The 19,330-nt window shown below is 37.2% G+C and overlaps 1 protein-coding gene across 1 annotated transcript in view; it reads right to left on the bottom strand.

Annotated features, from left to right (window-relative positions):
- Positions 1–19,330, bottom strand: part of Bruce (BIR repeat containing ubiquitin-conjugating enzyme) — a 1,406,664-nt gene that overhangs the window by 1,081,803 nt on the left and 305,531 nt on the right. Inside the window, exon 19 of the mRNA XM_068225988.1 lies at positions 14,660–14,868. Coding sequence (XP_068082089.1) covers positions 14,660–14,868 — 209 coding nt within the window. The remainder of the gene's footprint in view (positions 1–14,659; positions 14,869–19,330) is intronic.

Below are 19,330 nucleotides of genomic sequence, written 5' to 3'. Positions count from 1 at the left end.
AAAATCTGCGAAAAACTCTTACATTCCTAACAGATTTCCTGAATTCAAAGTCTGTTGAGATATAGTCTATTATGGATCTGGTACCCCTAGCCTCCCATGTGTAGCGGTGAATAGCCTTATGCTTGAAAAATGTATTCGTAACAGTTAAACCCATACTAGCACAGAAATCCAGCAAACGATTCCCATTCCCATTAGCTTCCATATCTTCCCCACATTTACCAATCACCCTTTCGTATCCTTCAGTTCTATTCCCAACTCTCGCATTGAAATCGCCCATTAGCACTATTCTATCCTTGCTGTTGACCCTGACCACGATGTCACTCAATGCTTCATAAAACTTGTCAACTTCATCCTCATCTGCACCCTTCACATGGTGAATACACGGACACAATTCTTGTTCTAATTCCTCCCACTGACAAATCTACCCACATCATTCGCTCATTTACGTGCCTAACAGAAACTATGTTGCGTGCAATGGTATTCCTGATAAAAAGCCCTACCCCAGACTCTGTCCTTCCCTTTCTAACACCCGTCAAGTACACTTTATAATCTCCTATCTCTTCCTCATTATCTCCCCTTACCCGAATATCACTTACTCCTAGCACATCCAGATGCATCCTCTTTGCTGACTCAGCCAGTTCTACCTTCTTTCTTCCATAAGCCCCATTAATATTGATAGCTCCCCATCGAATTCCATTCCGTTCGCCAAGTTGTTTCCAAGGAGTCCCTCACCTGTCAAATGGGAGTGGGACTCCATTACTCCTATAGGTCCAAGGCTTGCTTAAAGTGTTCTGAGCTCGGTGAATTCATGAAGCAGGATGCTGCCCTACTTGCACATAATCCAAGTGAGGATCTCTCCTCTAAAGGGTTATGGACCACCGGTGAATTGTATATTCCTAGCTGCCTGAGCACAAGGGGGGCCACGACTCAGAATATGTCCAAGATGCCCACTCCCATTCCATAGCAACTGGTATCCCGACTCTCAGGACCACTTACTAGGCCACTCAGCGGTTGCCCATGGTTCACGAACTAGGACGTGACTACAGTAACCCACAAACATGTGTTTATAGTAATGCTTTGTGAATAATGGCACGGGCCTAAGTTGATGGAATGATCGCAAGTTAAAGTAATTTCAATGTCGAGATAATATATGGCGTGGAAGACTGTAATTCAGGCAGTAAATTTGATTTTAACTTTAATTGTTGATTTAACGTTTTTGGACTCCATAATAATCATAAATATTTGTTTAGAAGTGATAGAGCCACGTGTATAGGATGGTCATGATATGTTGAAAGCCCAGAGTGGTGTGAGCCCATTTTTGAGATTGGAAGTCGTGCGGGACGAAAATCCGGCATGAGGCGAGAATTGAGCCGTACTGTTTTTGATAGTGAAATAGATAAATCTCGATGCCTACGTCGATATATTATGCCGATTCGGTGTCATGAGTGGCAGGAGTCCACGCACCGAAGATTAATGAATGAATTAAATGTTTGAAGATTTCCAGTAGAATAAATGGACTTCAAAACGAAAATGGAAGGAATAATTTAGCACTTGCAGAGATTGGATGTATTTGCCCAAGTGCAAGGTGCCATGGGATTTGAGATTTGTCTTGGGAGGACATGATGTTCCCATAAATTAACGACAGTACGAAAATATGGTTGCGGGTTCGAATACCGTTATTATGTCCCGAGCGATATGAAATCGGATCTTGGTGGTTCATATTTGGGAGTTAACATATGTGACTAAGTTCTAAAGATTGAAATTAAAATATAAAATTTCGAAATAATAATAATATTCCGAGTAAATCATGTCTTAATTGATTAAGTGCCAAACTAGATCGGAATTGTAAAAGGGGTTATGCGTTAAACATAATAATAGGTAACTGCTATGTAACAATCAAAATTAAAATATAGAATTTTCAAATTAATAATAATAATAATAATAATAATAATAATAATAATGTGAAGAAGCATAAGAAGAATTTATTATATTATTTCTGAGGATAATAATAATAGTCGTAGGAATTGAAATTAAAATATACAATTTTCAAATTAATAATAATAATAATTATTATTATTATTATATATATATAATTCGCTGGGGCCATCAAGGACCACGTTAAATCTTGTTGCATTTGACACTGAACTTGGCCTTCTTTAGAGCCCAAATTTCCCTCATTCTTTGTGAGTGGGCCTGCTTACGCTCCTCTGTTCAAGGGGCACCGTGTCTTCTCTTCGGTTGCTCGTCTCGGTTTAGCCCGTTCGTCAATATTTTCTTGCGGAAGAGATCTCTGTTAAGGGCATCTTCAGCTGAGATATGTAGCATTTGCAGATCTTCTTTGGTATTTCTAAACCAGGGAATTGTGGTTTTGGGGTTTGAATCAAAAAAGTGAAAGATTTCTTTAGTTAACTTTCTTTCGTCCATTCTTTTCAGATGACCGTAAAATCGTGCCCGTCTTTTTCTGATTGTGTCGGTAATTTTCCCTATTTTACTGTAGACTTCGTCGTTGGATCTCTCTTGATGGATTCCATTTCTGTACTTTGATCCCAAGATTCCTCTCACAATTTTGCGTTCTTTTTTCTCCAGTTCTTCAAGGAGTCCTTTGTTGGCATTTAGAGACAGGGTTTCGGCTTCTTATAGAACTACTGGCTTCAGAACGGTTTCATAGTGACGTATCTTGGTGTTTTGGGAAAGGCATTTTTTGTTGTAGATTGTGCGGGATGTTTGGTAGGCTATTTCCAGTTTGCGTACTCGCTCCTGAAGTGCTTCTTTGTCCAGTCCATTTTTCATGATGATCTCACCCAGGTATTTGAATTTGTCTACTCGGGTGATGTCCCCGTATTTTGTATGGAGTTTTGGTGGAGCCTCTTTGATGTTAGTCATTACTTCTGTTTTCTCAAACGATATCTGCAAACCAGTTTGTTCAGCCATTTCCTTTAAAATTTCAACTTGAGCTCTAGCGGTTTCTATGTCGTTTGAGAGAACAGCAATATCATCGGCAAATGCTAAGCAGTCTGTTGCGATCCTCTTGGATTTGGTTCCTATTCTCAATGGACAGTAGTTGGTTTCCTGTAATCTCATCCGCCAGGTTCTGATGATCTTTTCAAGAACACAGTTGAAGAGTATTGGGGATAGCCCATCACCTTGTCGGACTCCTGTTTTGACGTCAAAGGAATGCGAGAGACATCCGTGGAACTTGGCTCTAATTAATGCCAGCAGTTTCAAATCAACTCCGAATTCATTTAAGATGTTTAGCAGGACTTCCCGGTCAATGGAGTCGTACGCTTTCTTAAAGTCCACAAAGACAGACACATACTGTTTGGACCTTAGTGTACAATATCTGATGATCGTTTTGCGATTTTGGATCTGCTCGGCTGTTGAGCGACCTTTTCTGAACCCTCCTTGGTATTCACCTATTTGATGTTCGACTTGTGCTTCCAAACGCTCCAGGATGGCAAGTGATAGAATTTTGTAAGTCACGGGTAGCAAAGATATTCCTCTGTAGTTGTTGATGTTCTTCATGCTGCCTTTTTTGTGTAATGGATGGATCAAAGCTATTATTGTAATCCGTAATCATCATTGGTTTAATGTTTCAATTTAATTTTTCACCACACTTATTATTCTCAAAATTAATGTAATCAATGCTTCTTCTTAATCTTCTCAAATAATAATAATAATAATAATAATAATAATAATAATAATAATAATAATAATAATAATAATAATAATAATAATAATAATAATAATAATAATAATAATAATAATAATAATAATAATAATAATAATAATAATAATAATAATAATAATAATAATAATAATAATAATAATAATAATAATAATAATAATAATAATAATAATAATAATAATAATAATAATAATAATAATAATAATAATAATAATAATAATAATAATAATAATAATAATAATAATAATAATAATAATAATAATAATAATAATAATAATAATAATAATAATAATAATAATAATAATAATAATAATAATAATAATAATAATAATAATAATAATAATAATAATAATAATAATAATAATAATAATAATAATAATAATAATAATAATAATAATAATAATAATAATAATAATAATAATAATAATAATAATAATAATAATAATAATAATAATAATAATAATAATAATAATAATAATAATAATAATAATAATAATAATAATAATAATAATAATAATAATAATAATAATAATAATAATAATAATAATAATAATAATAATAATAATAATAATAATGAATTTTTTAAATTATTATTATTATTTTGGATGATGATGATGAATGATACTAGGGAAGTCAGCTGGCGAAATAACGTAATAATGTCAAGTTGTTGTAAATAATAAGTTAAGTTTGTTATTTGTAAAGTGATGGCAAATCCCTACATCTGAACCATTAGGTTAGAGTCGCTTTGTCGTTTCCTTCAGTTAACGATTAGCATATCTTGGTTAGGAACCCGGGGAGAGTTTGTAGTATCCCGGGTTGGTCTCATCCCAATAAAAGTGGACACGATAACATGATTCATGTGATTGTGCCCATTTGGCCAACAGGTAATTGGTCCATGACCATCAATGGTCATTGTGTTCAAAAGGGTCGAACTGACACCTTCAGAAATCAACGGTTCCACCACCCAAATGGATGGGTGGTCAAAAGTGTATAATATGATGTAAATTTTCAGGAATGATTTGCCAAATAACTGGCAAATTAAGGGTCAACAAATTTTGTTGTGTGTAAAATTTGTCAACTTAAATAAAATGCTCCTTTAGCATTTGCAAGGAAACAGTTCCAGGTTCTTGTTCTTGTAGCATTGTAAACCCTTGGTGACCGTTTAAATATCCGTCCCCATTCCTAGGACGGTGCCTTCATATTTTTCCCTTTGATCTGATTTAATATATATGTATTTTTTTTTTTTTTTTTAATGATGAGCCTTAAAGTTAATGATTAGAGTGTCCCGTTCAACCCTGTAGGACTGATTGGATGGCGCCCATACATTTATTTGGAGATCTTATATCTTCATAATTTTTTAAAAATTGTTTATTAGTTGCGATTGATTCGGACCGTAACACCCCCTGAGATAAATGCTGGTTGGGACTCAGGCTTTGAGCAGGTACAATATATGCAATTCAACAGGCCATGAAGCAACACTGGGTATGATATGACAGTACGCGGCATTTCTCTAAATCCCACTAGTAAACTCGTGTCCTCATCCCGAGGTAGTGCAGCTCTTTTCAGGCACACCCATATTGGAGGTGAGCTGCATGTACCATTTCAACCACATACCAGCCCTCCTGCCATTCTTAAATTTCTGGCAGTACCAGGAATCGAACCCCGGCCCCCGAGGACGGCAGCTAATTACACTAACCGTTACGCTACGGAGGCGGACTAAATCATACTGACAAAACAGAACAGAACAAAAAAACCAACATGCAACTGTTTCCACGAGTGGCACGTGCGCTCAAGGTCGCATCCTGTTTTAACTGGGGCAACCCTCCATACTATAAGAACAAATACCAACAAGCTACAGAGTGGCAAAATTTAATAATACTATTATTGTCTTTACGTACCACTAACTACTTTTACGGCAAAATTCACAGTGTGTTTCTGGTGTAAGTGCAATAGTAATTTACACTGAACAATTTATTACCAATTTACGAAAGTACTTTAAATTAAGTTTACAACAGAATGTACAGGGAGATATTTCCATGCGTTATTGTAGATTCCCATAGCCTGCGGGGATGAGCGGGGATTTCCCAATGAATGAGCGGTAATATGCACAGCCAATAACATGATGACCCAGCTTGCCTGCTTGGAGCTGATGTATATGATCGTGTGCAAGTATCTGCTCTTTGCATTATAAGTGACAGATTTTCTGTTAATGGCTTCTCAACTGACTACTGTATTTTCATGTGCTGTATATTCATAAAGCACAAATCTGCTGGAATCAATCAATCACTACTGATCTGCATTTAAGTCAGTCGCCCATGTGGCAGATTCCCTATCTGTTGTTTTCCTAGCCTTTTCTTAAATGATCGCAAAGAAATTGGAAATTTACTGAACGTCCCCCTTGGTAAGTTATTACAATCCCTAAGTCCCCTACCTATAAACAAATGTTTGCCCCAATTTGTCCTCTTGAATTCCAGCTTTATCTTCATATTGTGATCTTTCCTACTTTTAAAGACAACACTCAAATATATTCATCTACTGATGTCATTCCACGCCATCTCTACACTGACAGCTCGGAACATACCACTTATAATAGTTACAATTTCTTGTTTTTATGTCCACCTTATTCAATAAATAAAAATGTTTATTGTCTCTAACAGGACATTCACCACAATACAAACATTAAATGGGACATGTTTCGCTCATTGTGTTGAGCATCTTCAGCCATTTTGTACAATCATCCCAAGGTTGAATCATTATATTAAACCTTATTTCACAATTACTTGTTCATTAAAATGTTATTATACAATAAAATATAATACAATATTAAAAAATTTAAAATAAAACAGGAAGAAGTAAGAATTAAAATGGGTCTATAATAGCCTAGACGTTAATCACAGAAAGTTGATGTCCAAGTCACAGTAGTGCCAGTTAAATTGTAAGATTTGGCTAAAATTCTCTTTTTTTCTAACACTGCTAGTGTTAAGCTATTTATCAAAATATAAATGTTCAATTGAAGATTAATAAATTAGAAGATTAAACTTGCAATATATTCTCATTAAATGAGCATTACACCATTATTATAAAATGGAATATTAGAGGTTTGTAATCTGTTGTATGCATCAAACTTCTAGTCTTCCCCAATCTCCAACTGATTTGAGTCGGCCAATTTTTACTTGTCTGTATGTTATTATAGCGAGGTTAAAAGGGACACAAATATTTGTTACTTAGTTATTGTGCTGTTTACTGCAACGTTATGGATGAATATGTCCTGTTATATGTCACACTTTAGTGCCTAGCTGTGCTTGTTGCAGTACAGCATTTTTTAATAATGGTGTAATTCTCATTTATTGAGAATATATTACAAGTTTAACCTTCTAATTAATTAACCTTCATATGAACATTTATACATTGATAAGTTAACACCTGCAGTGTTAGAAAAAACAGAATTTTAGCCCAATTTTACAATTTAACTAGCATATGACTTGGACATCAACTTTTTGTGATTAACGTCTAGTCAATTATAGACCCATTTTAACTGTTACTCCTTCCTGTTTCATTTTAAATTTTTTTATATAGTAATGATTTTTTAAAATCTACAATAACATTTTAATGAACAAATAATTGTAAAATTAAGTTTAATATAATGACTCAACCTTGAGATAATTGTACAAAATGCTGAAGATGCTCGACACAACGAGAAAAACATGTCCCATTTAATGTTTCTACTGTGGTAAATGTCCTTTTAGAAACAGTAAACAATTTTATGTATTGAATAAGGTGGACATAAAAACAAACTGTAACTATTATTAGTAAGCTCAATACGGTCACAAAACATGAAACTGGTCTTATGCAACATACCACTTAGTCGAGTAGCTTGTCTCCTTTCTCCCAAGTCTTCCCAGTTCAAAGTATGCAACATTTTTGTAACGCTACTCTTTTGTCGGAAATCACCCAGAACAAATCAAGCTGCATTTCTGTGGATTTTTTCCAGTCCTGGTGAGGGTCCCATACACTGGAACCAAACTCTAGTTGGCATCTTACCAGAGACTTATATGCCCTCTCCTTTACATCCTTACTACAAACCCTAAATACCCTCATAACCATGTGCAGAGATCTGTACCCTTTATTAACAATCATATTTATGCCATCACTCCAACGAAGATCTTTCCTTTTATTAACACCTAGGTACTTACAATGATCCCCAAAAGGAACTTTCACCCCATCAATGCAGTAATTAAAACTGAGAGGACCATTCCTATTTGTGAAACTCACAACCTGACTTTTAACCCTGTTTATCATCATAGCATTACCTACCGTCCACCTCACAACATTATAGAGGTCATTTTGCAGTTGCACACAATCTTGTAACTTATTTATTACTCTGTACAGAATAACATCATATGCAAACAGCCTTATCTCTGATTCCACTTCTTTACACATATCATTGATATATATGAGGATTGGGACAAAAGTCATGGCAACTATTTTCTTTCTTGTAGATATGTGAACAGATCACAAACGTATATGTGTCGTGTGGAAGTTCTACAGGCATAGTGTGTATGCAGAACAACAGACAGCTCTGTGATAGCTGGTAGTAGCACAGCGAGGGCTGTGAAATCAGTCAGTTGGTGAGTGTCGTGCAAGATGGAAGTAACCTGTGTTGAGCAACACACTTACATCAAAATAGCCGTTCTCTGAGGGAGAAATGCAATGGAATGTTACAGTGAATTAGTGGAAGCCCTTGGGAAAGATCCCCTACCATACCGTACAGTACAGTAGCACAGGGGGTAGGAAAGTTTCAGCAAGGATGTGTGTCAACCAGTGATGAGCAACGTTCGGGACGACCTGTCAGTGTGCGGACCGACATGGCACGTGCCCTCATCAAGCAGCTCCTGGACGAAAACAGACGATGGGCGCTACTGGACTTAGAGAGACCGGGCGAGTTGGCCGTGCGCGTAGAGGCGCGCGGCTGTGAGCTTGCATCCGGGAGATAGTAGGTTCGAATCCCACTATCGGCAGCCCTGAAGATGGTTTTCCGTGGTTTCCCATTTTCACACCAGGCAAATGCTGGGGCTGTACCTTAATTAAGGCCACGGCCGCTTCCTTCCAACTCCTAGGCCTTTCCTATCCCATCATCGCCATAAGACCTATCTGTGTCGGTGCGACGTAAAGCCCCTAGCAAAAAAAAAAAAAAAAAATGGACTTAGAGAGGGCAAGTGGCATCGAGAAATGCACCATCCACAGGATATTACGTAATGAGCTGCAACTGCACAAAATCGCATCGCGGTGGGTACCGCATGCACTGACGGAAGTTCAAAGGTGAGTGCGCTATGCAATAAGCTCCGAACATCTTGCACGTTGGCAACAGGATGCGATCAATTCTTGTCACGAATAATCGCCACCGATGAATTTTTGGGCCAGGGCGTACATTTCAGAACTGAAACAATATGGAAAGAAATGTGATAGTAGCAGGTGATCTCAATTTATTAAATGTCAATTGGGAAGGTAACACGAATGACAGGAAGCATGAACAAGAAATGGCAAATAAGTTAATACGGGAAGAGCAGCTGATTCAGAAAGTGATGGAACTAACTAGAGGGAAGAATGTTTTGGATGTGGTGCTGGTAAAACCAGATGAGCTCTGTAGAGAAACCAAAGTAATAGAGGTATTAGTGATCACGAAGCTGTTTTTGTCGCAGTTAAAAATAAATGTGTAAGAAAGGAAGGTATTAAAATTAGGACTATTCGGCAGTACCATATGGCTGATAAAACAGGCATGTGGGAGTTTAAAAAAAAGTAACTATGATCGGTGGAAAACAGCAAATAAAAATGTAAACAGACTCTGGGATGGGTTTAAAGCAATTTTTGAGGAATGTGAAAATAGGTTTGTACCTTTAAAGGTGGTAAGGAATGGTAAAGATCCACTATATTATAACAGAGAAGTAAAGAGACTAAGAAGGAGGTGCAGTTTGGAAGGAAATAGAGTTAGAAATGGCTGTGGAATTAAGGAGAAATTGAAGGAACTTACTAGGAAATTGAATCCAGCAAAGAACTCAGCTAAGGATAACATGATGGCAAGCATAATTGTTGGTCATACAAATTTTAGTGAAAAATGGAAGGTACTATAAGGCAGAAACAGGTTTCAAGAAGGACATTTCAGCAATCATTCATGAACAAGGAGAGAGTGTAAGCGAGGATCTTCAAAAGGCAGAAGTATTCAGTCAGAAGTATGTAAAGATTGTTGGTTACAACGATAATGTCCAGATAGAGGAGGTGACTAATACTAACGAAGTATTAAAATTTACCTATGATAATAATGACATATACAGTAAAATACAAAATTTGAAATCTAGAAAAGCAGCTGGAATTGATAAGATTTCTTGGAATATACTAATGGCAATGGGTTGGGATACAGTACCATATCTGAAGTGCATGAAGGAACTATACCAAATGAATGAAGAGTTGCTATAGTACCCCCTGTGTATAAAAGAAAGGGTGATAGACATAAAGTTGAAAATTACAGGCCAGTCAGTTTGATGTACATTGCATGTAAGGTTCGGGAAAGCATTCTTTTAGATTATATTAGACATGTTTGCAAAATTAATAACTGGTTTGACAGAAGGCATTTTGGGTTTAGGAAAGGTTATTCCACTGACTCTGAACTTGTAGGATTCCAGCAAGGTATAGCAGATATCCTGGAGACAGGGGGTCAAATAGACTGTATTGCAATTGACCTATCTAAGGCATTTGATAGGGTAGATAATGGGAGACTACTGGCAAAAATGAGTGCTATTGGACTAGAAAAAAGTGTGACTGAATGGGTGGCTATATTTCTAGAAAATAGAACTCAGAGAATTAGAGTAGGCGAAGTTTTATCTTTTTTTTTTTTTTTTGCTAGGGGCTCTACGTCGCACCGACACAGATCGAAGTTTTATCTGACCCTGTAATAATTAAGAGGGGAATTCCTCAAGGCAGTATTATTGGACCTTTATGTTTTCTTATATGAGGGTTGGGGCAAAAGTCATGGCAACTATTTTTTGTTTTGTTTTTTTAAGATACCAGTCCGGTTGGAAAATGTGACATATACAGACGAAAGGACAAGTTATTAACTATATGTGTGGACAATGAATAGCACTGACACATCCCACTCTGAAGAGTCTAGTGTCAGACCTAAGACGAAACGCTGGTTAATAGAGCAAATGCCTGAAAAGCCATTCATCTAATTTTTTATCTGATTTTTAGCACTGAAATATCGTAACACACTAATTTATTACGGCAGTATACAGGGCAATATAGCTTTTCCGGTGCAGAAGGATGACAACACAGTACACACAAAGTTGACATGACAACCATGGGCCTAAAGGCACAAAGTAGTCCCCTGCTACTGACACCACACACTGCCAATGATGTGGGAGGCGCTGAATACCATCTGCCTCAGCATTTGCCGCACCATGCATGAATCGGGTCACCTGTTGGCGCACAGCATTAGCAATGTCCTCTCGTGTTGTAAACCGCCTACCACGTAGTGGTTCCTTTATCTTTTGAATGAGATTAAAGTCACAGGGCGAAATGTCGGGAGAGTACGGTGGGTGCTCCAATTCTCCCCATCCCTAACGTCACAGTAGCTGCCCTACACACTCTGCTTTATGTGGTTATGCATTGTCGTGCAGGATTATTGCACTGTCCACAAGATCCAGATGTTTCTGCCGAACGTCACGTCGTACCTGCCGCACCAGGAAGTGTCTGTAGTACTGTGCGGTCACTGTTCCGCTATGTCTAATAAAGTGGCAAACAATGATACCCCTGACGTCATATGCGACGATCGTCATCAATTTGACTGGGGAAGGATTCTGACGGACCTTCTGCCTCCTTGGTGATCCAGCATGTCGCCATTTTCTTATCAAATAATTCTGAATCAGCATCAGCGCTACCCCTTCCCGGTCTGTACACTCCAAAGACATCAAGTTGCCTATTATCTTCAGAGATGAGCTTTACATCTAGAATTTCATGTTTGTCATCTTTAACTTTTTCGTAGCTTACAAATTCTTCTTTCACCAGAATGAATATTCCCCCCCTCCTACCATTCCTATCCTATCTCTACAATACACACTCCAGTTCCGTAAGAAGGAACGGAATTTCATGATGAGTTTCTCCTGTTCAAGTGCCAACCCATGATGCAATAAATTCAAATATAGGCGTTGAGTGAGAATGATATGTGTTTCCACCGTTAAGTAAGTAGTGCTTGTATGAATAAGTTTTGGCAGCAAGATTGTGTGAGACCATAAACACTGGTAAGTGATTGCTGAAAACAAGTTATAATTTATATTGGGACAGTTTGTCTAATTGAAATATTGCGACTTAATCTGATGAGCTAGGTCGAGTAAGGTTAGAACATCATGGAAGTCTAGTACCAACAAGAAAGGTGGTGCCAATAAGTCAATAAGCTGAATGTCCCTTTGGACTGTAGCCCCTAAAAAAGCTAACAGCTTCAAACCCTACAATGTCAACTAGTCAATTTAGTTTATGGTTTGAAACACGACCAACATAGACGTATTCAACCGTTATTATTAATTAATGACTATAATATGTTGAAGTCACACGTGGATTAAGTACAAAACCAGTCAAATTAACACGTGTATAAAGACAAAATCTTCAGAAGTTCTAAGTTTGAGACGATATCGCAATTTTAATCAAGACTATTTTAACATGTTATAGTACATATAGTTGTTCACTGATCATTAGAATGAAAGAAGAAATGTATGAAACGTTTTAGCCAGAATCTCATTGTGTTATGTTATCACTGAGTTTTAGACATCAGTTTTCATGAATCAAGCTTTTTACTCACACTTTGGCACTGTTATTCTAATCACAACTGAACTGTCAATCTATACATTGTATATTACAACTTCAATTCAGCAAAATGTTTTACTAATTAGTGTTAGGAATATAATTAAGTATGATTTAATTGTAAGTACACCAAGATTATAACTTAATCTTGAGACATTATAATGGCTGAGTATTATGTCAAGGATAAAAATATTTTATGTATTGAATAGGTGAATAGGTTTATTCAGACTAATGCAATAATATATCGTTCATGGTTAAATTTGGCAACCAGTCGAACTGAAGAATTTAACGGTTATAAAGTAGCTAGCATGGTCATCACGTAACTGGCAGCATAGTAGCAGCTGGGCCCCATAAGGTCGTTGACAGCAAGGAGGACATATTGTTTGATTCAGACCAATGTTACATCACTTTAATTTGTGGATAAATTAGATGAAATGAAGAATTGGACGGGATTAAGAGAAGGAAATTCTAATTCATGTGAGGTCTCGGAATTATAGCAGACTTAAAGAAAGGAAAAAAGAAGAGAGCAGAAAATATTTTAAGAGAGTGACTAACTTTATAGGTTTTATTTATTATTTAACGAATTGGCTATTTATTATTTATTATTTTACGATTTTAAGATAGATGACTAACTTTATAGATGTTATTTATTATTTTATGAATTGAAACTATTTATTTTAATGGGTTCTACTAAATGGCAAAGTAAATGTTAAATTTAGACACGAAGAAACATTTTATTCTTTTTAAATGCAAATAAGGACGTAAAATTAACATATAGTGATTAATTTGATAGATTTTATTACTTATAATTTATAAAATTCTAGTTGAAATTCTGTAACAAATGACATAGTAAGTAAGTGAAAGATGAAACACAGAGAAATATTGTAACAATTTCAAGATTTATATATAATTGCTCTATTTGTACCAATGCACCAAGTCCAAAAATTAATTAATGTTTGGCACCGCTGAAGAAGAGAGTAGTTAGCTCTCGAAACATGTACGGTAGGTAAATATAATAAAATATGTAAAGTATTGACAAGGTGGAAAAGTGTTCTATAGAGATTTGAAAGTGTGAAGCTGCGTTGAAGACCACTGTGTCACCGCAACAATTGAACTTGCTATGTGCTAACAGGCATGTAAAGTACATATGTTGAAAACTTTGACCGTCATTTTCTTGGAAATGGTAGACACCGGATAAGTCGAAACATGTGTTCGCTCATTTTGACCCCTCTTTCACTGAGCGAAGATTCTGGGATCAGGTTGTTACACTTGGCGGGTTCCCCTTGTCAGTGAAGAGTGGCGATTTAAACCCTGCATGGGTACTGCTTTCGGATGAAACGTGGTTTCATTTGAACAGGTGGTTAAATGCAAAAAACAACCAGTACTGGTTCCAAGAAAATCCAAGACTCATTTAAAAAATTCCACTTCAAAGCCCCAAAATTGGTTTGCTGTGCCATTAATGCAATAAGAATAATAGGGCCAAGTTTTATCAAGAGACCATAAATTCTGTCTGTTATATTGAGTTTATCCTGAACATTTTTCTTTTCTTCACAACTGACAAGAGGAAAGAACACTTTGGTACTTTCAACAAGATGGAGTACAGCTCACCTGGATGCAGTGCATAACATTTTCGGGGAATGATTAATTAGCGGAGGTTTATGGCCAGACTGCAGTCCCGATTTAATGGCCTGCGACTTTTATTTATAAGTTAGTTTAAAGCATAAGGGATATAAAAGTAATCCTTACTCAATAGAACAATTCAATGATGAAATGGGTAGTGAAATTCTCAGAATTCCTGCAGCCGAATTGCAAAGGGTTAACAGGAATTTCGCTTTACACTACAATGCATGTCAAGAGGCATTTGCTGTAACGTGGTAACTGTTGGTTGTTTGTCATTTTATTTTAAACTTTGTTATTCCATAGTAGTTGATAACTTTACTATGAAAAGGTGCACAGCTGATGTTGGCCGCAGCACTTGCAATATCCGGAAGTTGTTGTCTGCGGAACATGATTATGTTCCCAAATATCACCCTTTATAAGAACAATATTGGAAGTAAAAGAAAATTTCAAGGACCCCATACTTCACAGATAGGTATGTGGCCTAATATTATCGCAAGAAAATCATACCTGTTAATCCCAATATCTCTCTTAGGTCAATAGGAGTAGATGTGGCTGCAGATGCAGGTGAACTGGATGCAACATTAACTCCCACTCCAGAAATTCCATCTCCACCGCCAACTTCTGCATACGTTACAGGAATTGAAGAGGACTTCATTGGAGGAGGGGCTTCGGCATCAAATAAATCAAGCTCCAGGGGTGTCTTGTATATACCAAACCTATATAAAAAGAGTCAGACAAAACTCTCTAAAATCAAATAAATATAAAATGAGGCAGACAAAAAATCCTAAAGGTATAAACCACAATTCAAAAAATCAACATACATAAATTTAAAAAAATTAAATTTACATAACACTTTATATACTACAAACTATAGTCTAGAATTTAATTCAAATCAAACAGTCACCTACGTGCATAGAAGCAGAGCAAAGGAAAAGTATAATTACAAGGCTACTAATCTAGTAAAGAGAAAACTGGAAGAACATCCAACACTTACAGCTGCACGAGGCGCAACAAAGAAGAGATTAAGGACACCAAACAGCGGAAGTGGAGGAAAATGCAAGGGGGTAATGTTATTAATGAAATGAACTGAAAAAATGAAACGAATATCCAAACATTATTAACCTCTTAACTGGGTATTATAGATGTGCTTGGTGTAACCGGCCCTGTGTATTTTTTCAGCAGATGGTTGTTACACGGTAGGATTTTCAGAAAAGTTAGTAATATCACTAATATCATTCATCTGTAATACAAAAAGTAAAATAAAGGCGTTTTAATTAGTTAATTTTAATGTTAGAGAAATGTTGAACCATTTTTACATTAACTGCAAGGTCATTTACCCGTTTGGAATTTCCGAGTTTGGCCCATATTTTATAGCCGAAAGTTGAAACAAATAAAAGCAAGGGGTATTTATATATATCATATCAAGCATGTGACATTCTGAACCATTTTTCATTAACTGCAAGGTCATTTACCTGGTTTACAAAAATTGAAGTGTTTTGTTTGTATGTTACCACCTAAAATTAAAACAAATAAAAGAAAGGAATATTTATGAATTGCACATCATGCTGGTGACAGTGTGAATGATTTTATATTAACTTCACGGTCCGTTACGTCATTTACCTCACTAGAACTGCAGTGATTTGTCTCAGAGATAATTTTCGAAAAGTAAGGGGTTGCGATTCTTCCCCATTTTGAGAAGTACATACTATTTTCTGGCTTATGAACTATCCCCTGCAGCATTAGAAGTCCAATTAGAGCTTTTATCTCAGTTGTATCCACCCAATCTCTCGCTCGTGACCGTAGTTTCAAGTTTGGATGGGCTTCTAAAACCTGTTTAGCATACACATTGGTCTGATGGCAATAAGTTGAAACATATCATCACCTATGAACCATTCAAAATATTCCAACACATTGGATTCATCATCGAAGTCCAGATTTACACCAAAAGCACCAGAAAATACAAATTTCTGACGTGAAACACTACACGGCGGGAAAGGCTGAAACATGTCCAGCACTTCGCCCTCATCCGATTCGTCATCTTGTTGTTCTTGTTCTTCATTCTCACTTTCTGAACCCCTTTCACTATCGGACTCACCTTCATTTGTATCAAACCACTGATCTTTAGATTTCTGAGAAGATAAATCATCAGAATCATTCTTAAAGTGTTGAATAATCTCGTCTTCTTCGAGCGTTTCGATCTTACGCTTTGAACTAGATGCTGCCATATTTGGCCTACTGCGGACAAGTAGCACAGCACAGTTGTAAAATAAAAACAAATAAGCTTCAAGAAGCGTGACGTGGTATTTGCTGTCATCAAGCAGTAAAAACCTCAATTCATAAGACAATACACGATGCGGCAAAGTAGCTCTTCATACCCAGGAGATATTTGCGGTAAAAGACGAGTACGTATATATTCGTCATGCCCGTTACCCTGTAAAATACAGCGTATGAATATATACGTCATGCCCAGTTAAGAGGTTAAAGATATCAATATCATAGTCCATACTAAACAAATAAGGCAGTTTTATTCTGGTTTCAATTTAGAAACAACTCTAGTAAGGCAAGCCTCCGTGGCTCAGACGGCAGCGCATCGGCCTCTCACCGCTGGATACCGTGGTTCAAATCCTGGTCACACCATGTGCGATTTGTGCTGGACAAAGCGGAGGCGGGACAGGTTTTTCTCCGGGTACTCCAGTTTTCACTGTCATCTTTCATTCCAGCAACACTCTCCATTATCATTTCATAGCATTTATCAGTCATTAATATCACCTTGGGAGTGACAACCCCATTGTAATAATAGCCTATATCTGGTTCATTCATTACATCCATGACCCGGTCAAAGACTGGAAAACAGGCTGTAGGTTTTCATTTTCATTTTCTAGTAAGGCAACAAACATTATGTCACTTAACATAAAATAACGGATCATTTACACTGGAATGATGAGAACTTCCCTTTTTTATTTTAGATATTCAGCGAAACCGCTCTCAGCCTTTCATTCATGTAATCATTAAAACAGCAGTGAAGGATCATCAAGTGAAAGGAGTACAAAGCTTTTTCACCACTTTCCGCTAAAATCTAAAAATGAAATTACTAATAATATACCCCTGCAAAGAGCTCCATGGCTCAGGTGGCAGCGACAGGCCTGCAAGTAAAGACCTCATACCTCCACAACAGGCTACTACCAGCAAATATCAACACTGGATATCACAAGAGATCAGACTGATATTAAATAAAAAGAAGAGAGCTTGGCGCATTTGGAAAGCCCGCCCCCCACGCACGCGCGCGCGCACACACACACACGCACACACACACAAAAAATACCTCCATTAACATCTGCCGACACACAAGGTTTATGGCCAGAAGAAACTAAAAACACACCTAGACACAGTCACTAAAAACATCCGGAGCATTGCCAAGTGCTACTGGAATCTCAACAACACAAGGATAAGGACAGAGCGGATTCCTGTCACCATGAAGCACAACTATTCAACAGCAGACGTCGCCAAACACAACGAACTGTTCAACAGCTATTTCTTCTCCAACTTCTTCCCTCCCTCACAAAAACAACCGACCGCTCTCTCCCGTAGGTCCAGATTCAAACAGAACCCTATCAAGCATAACTACCACACCAAGTGAAGTTCATAACCTTCTTCAAATAAAGCTAATGGTCCCAACATTATAGGTCTTCCTTTCTTGAAAAAAGACTGCTAGCAGCCTTTGCGCCCCTCTCTCTAAATTACTTAACAGATGTTTTGCTGCAGGTTATTTACCTATGACCTGGAAACAAGCAAATAAAGTCCCATTACTCAAATCAGGCAACAAATTTCAGGTTTGATCTTACCGACCTATTTCTGTTCTCCCCACACTATTCTTTTCATCTTTGAAAAAATTATACTCCAGCGTCTCCTCGCATTCACCTCGCCCGATATCTCAACCAAGCAGCATGGTTATCTGCCAGGCGGCTCTTGTCTCACAAACCTGGCCCCACTGCACTGTTTTGCAAAACCATGCCATTGCAGCTAAATCACAGTTGGATATCTGCTACGTAGACATTTTGAAAGCTTTTGATTCAGTAGACCACACACTGCTGTTCCATAAACTCTCCGAACGATTTAATATACATTGCAGTCTTCTAACCCTTCTTGCTGGCTCCGTATATAACTGTTGGCAGATACTGGGGTATAAGCCACATCATTCTCATGGTTACCTCTGGTGTCCCACAAGACAGTGCTCTTGGCCCTTTGCCGTTTTCCTTGCTTATGAAAGATATGCCGCCCAAACTGAATGAAACAGCAAATACCCTACTTTGCTGACTGCAAAATACTTAGGGAGATCAGGAATCCAGCAGATGTAGCTTTTCCACAGTCCTCACTTTACATCCTCTCGAACTAGTGCCGTACATGGAAACTTATGGGCAATCCACAAAAATGCAGCTGCATGTTCATAACCTCCTTCAGACTTGGCCGTCAAAACTATGTACATAATCTGTGAACCAGGGAGGCGTTTCATGTATACTAATGTCTTGGAGTGACGCGAGGGGACAGAGAACCAAGGCGTCAGTCTGAAGATGAAGGGGCATCCAAGTGTAAGAAAAGTTGTCGCACCTGCCATTATCCTTACTATTAAAAATTAAATAATTGAAGTTCAACCAATTCAATACAAAAAAGAAAGAAATGTAGTAATTACATTCTTATTTAAATGGGACCGGTTTCGACCCTAGTCCAGGTCATCGTCAGCCGTAAAAACAAGTAGGCGAAATCACACAATGTTTATGAATATTGGAGAAATGGGCCAGTTTCACACTCTGTCAGGCACAAAGTCACAACACTATCAAATAATATACGAAGATTATAAATAACTTGAAGTCGCAGACGAATAGATTTGTAGAAGTAAACCGCCAGTTCCCGGTGATCAGCGCGGCACATTCAAGGTCATGCGCTGCGGTCTCGAACGCCAAAGTAGAGTGGAGAAAGTCTTGAAGGTCCAATATTTGTCTCCGTTACGGGAAGTTAAGTACGTATATAAAAAATATACGACGCAAATCAGTATAATTGAATGAATACTTATGCTCCTGCTAAGTTCTTGGAAAACAGTTGACTTGAAAAAACAATTGTAAAGAGAAAAAATGTAGTAAAAAGCACAATATCGGAAAACAAATGAAAACTTATATGCACAGT

The sequence above is a fragment of the Anabrus simplex genome, chromosome 2 (assembly GCF_040414725.1).
Source record: "Anabrus simplex isolate iqAnaSimp1 chromosome 2, ASM4041472v1, whole genome shotgun sequence".
Lineage (NCBI taxonomy): Eukaryota > Metazoa > Arthropoda > Insecta > Orthoptera > Tettigoniidae > Anabrus > Anabrus simplex.
Note: the sequence above shows the minus strand (reverse complement) of the source record. Positions and strands in the feature narration are given on the sequence as shown.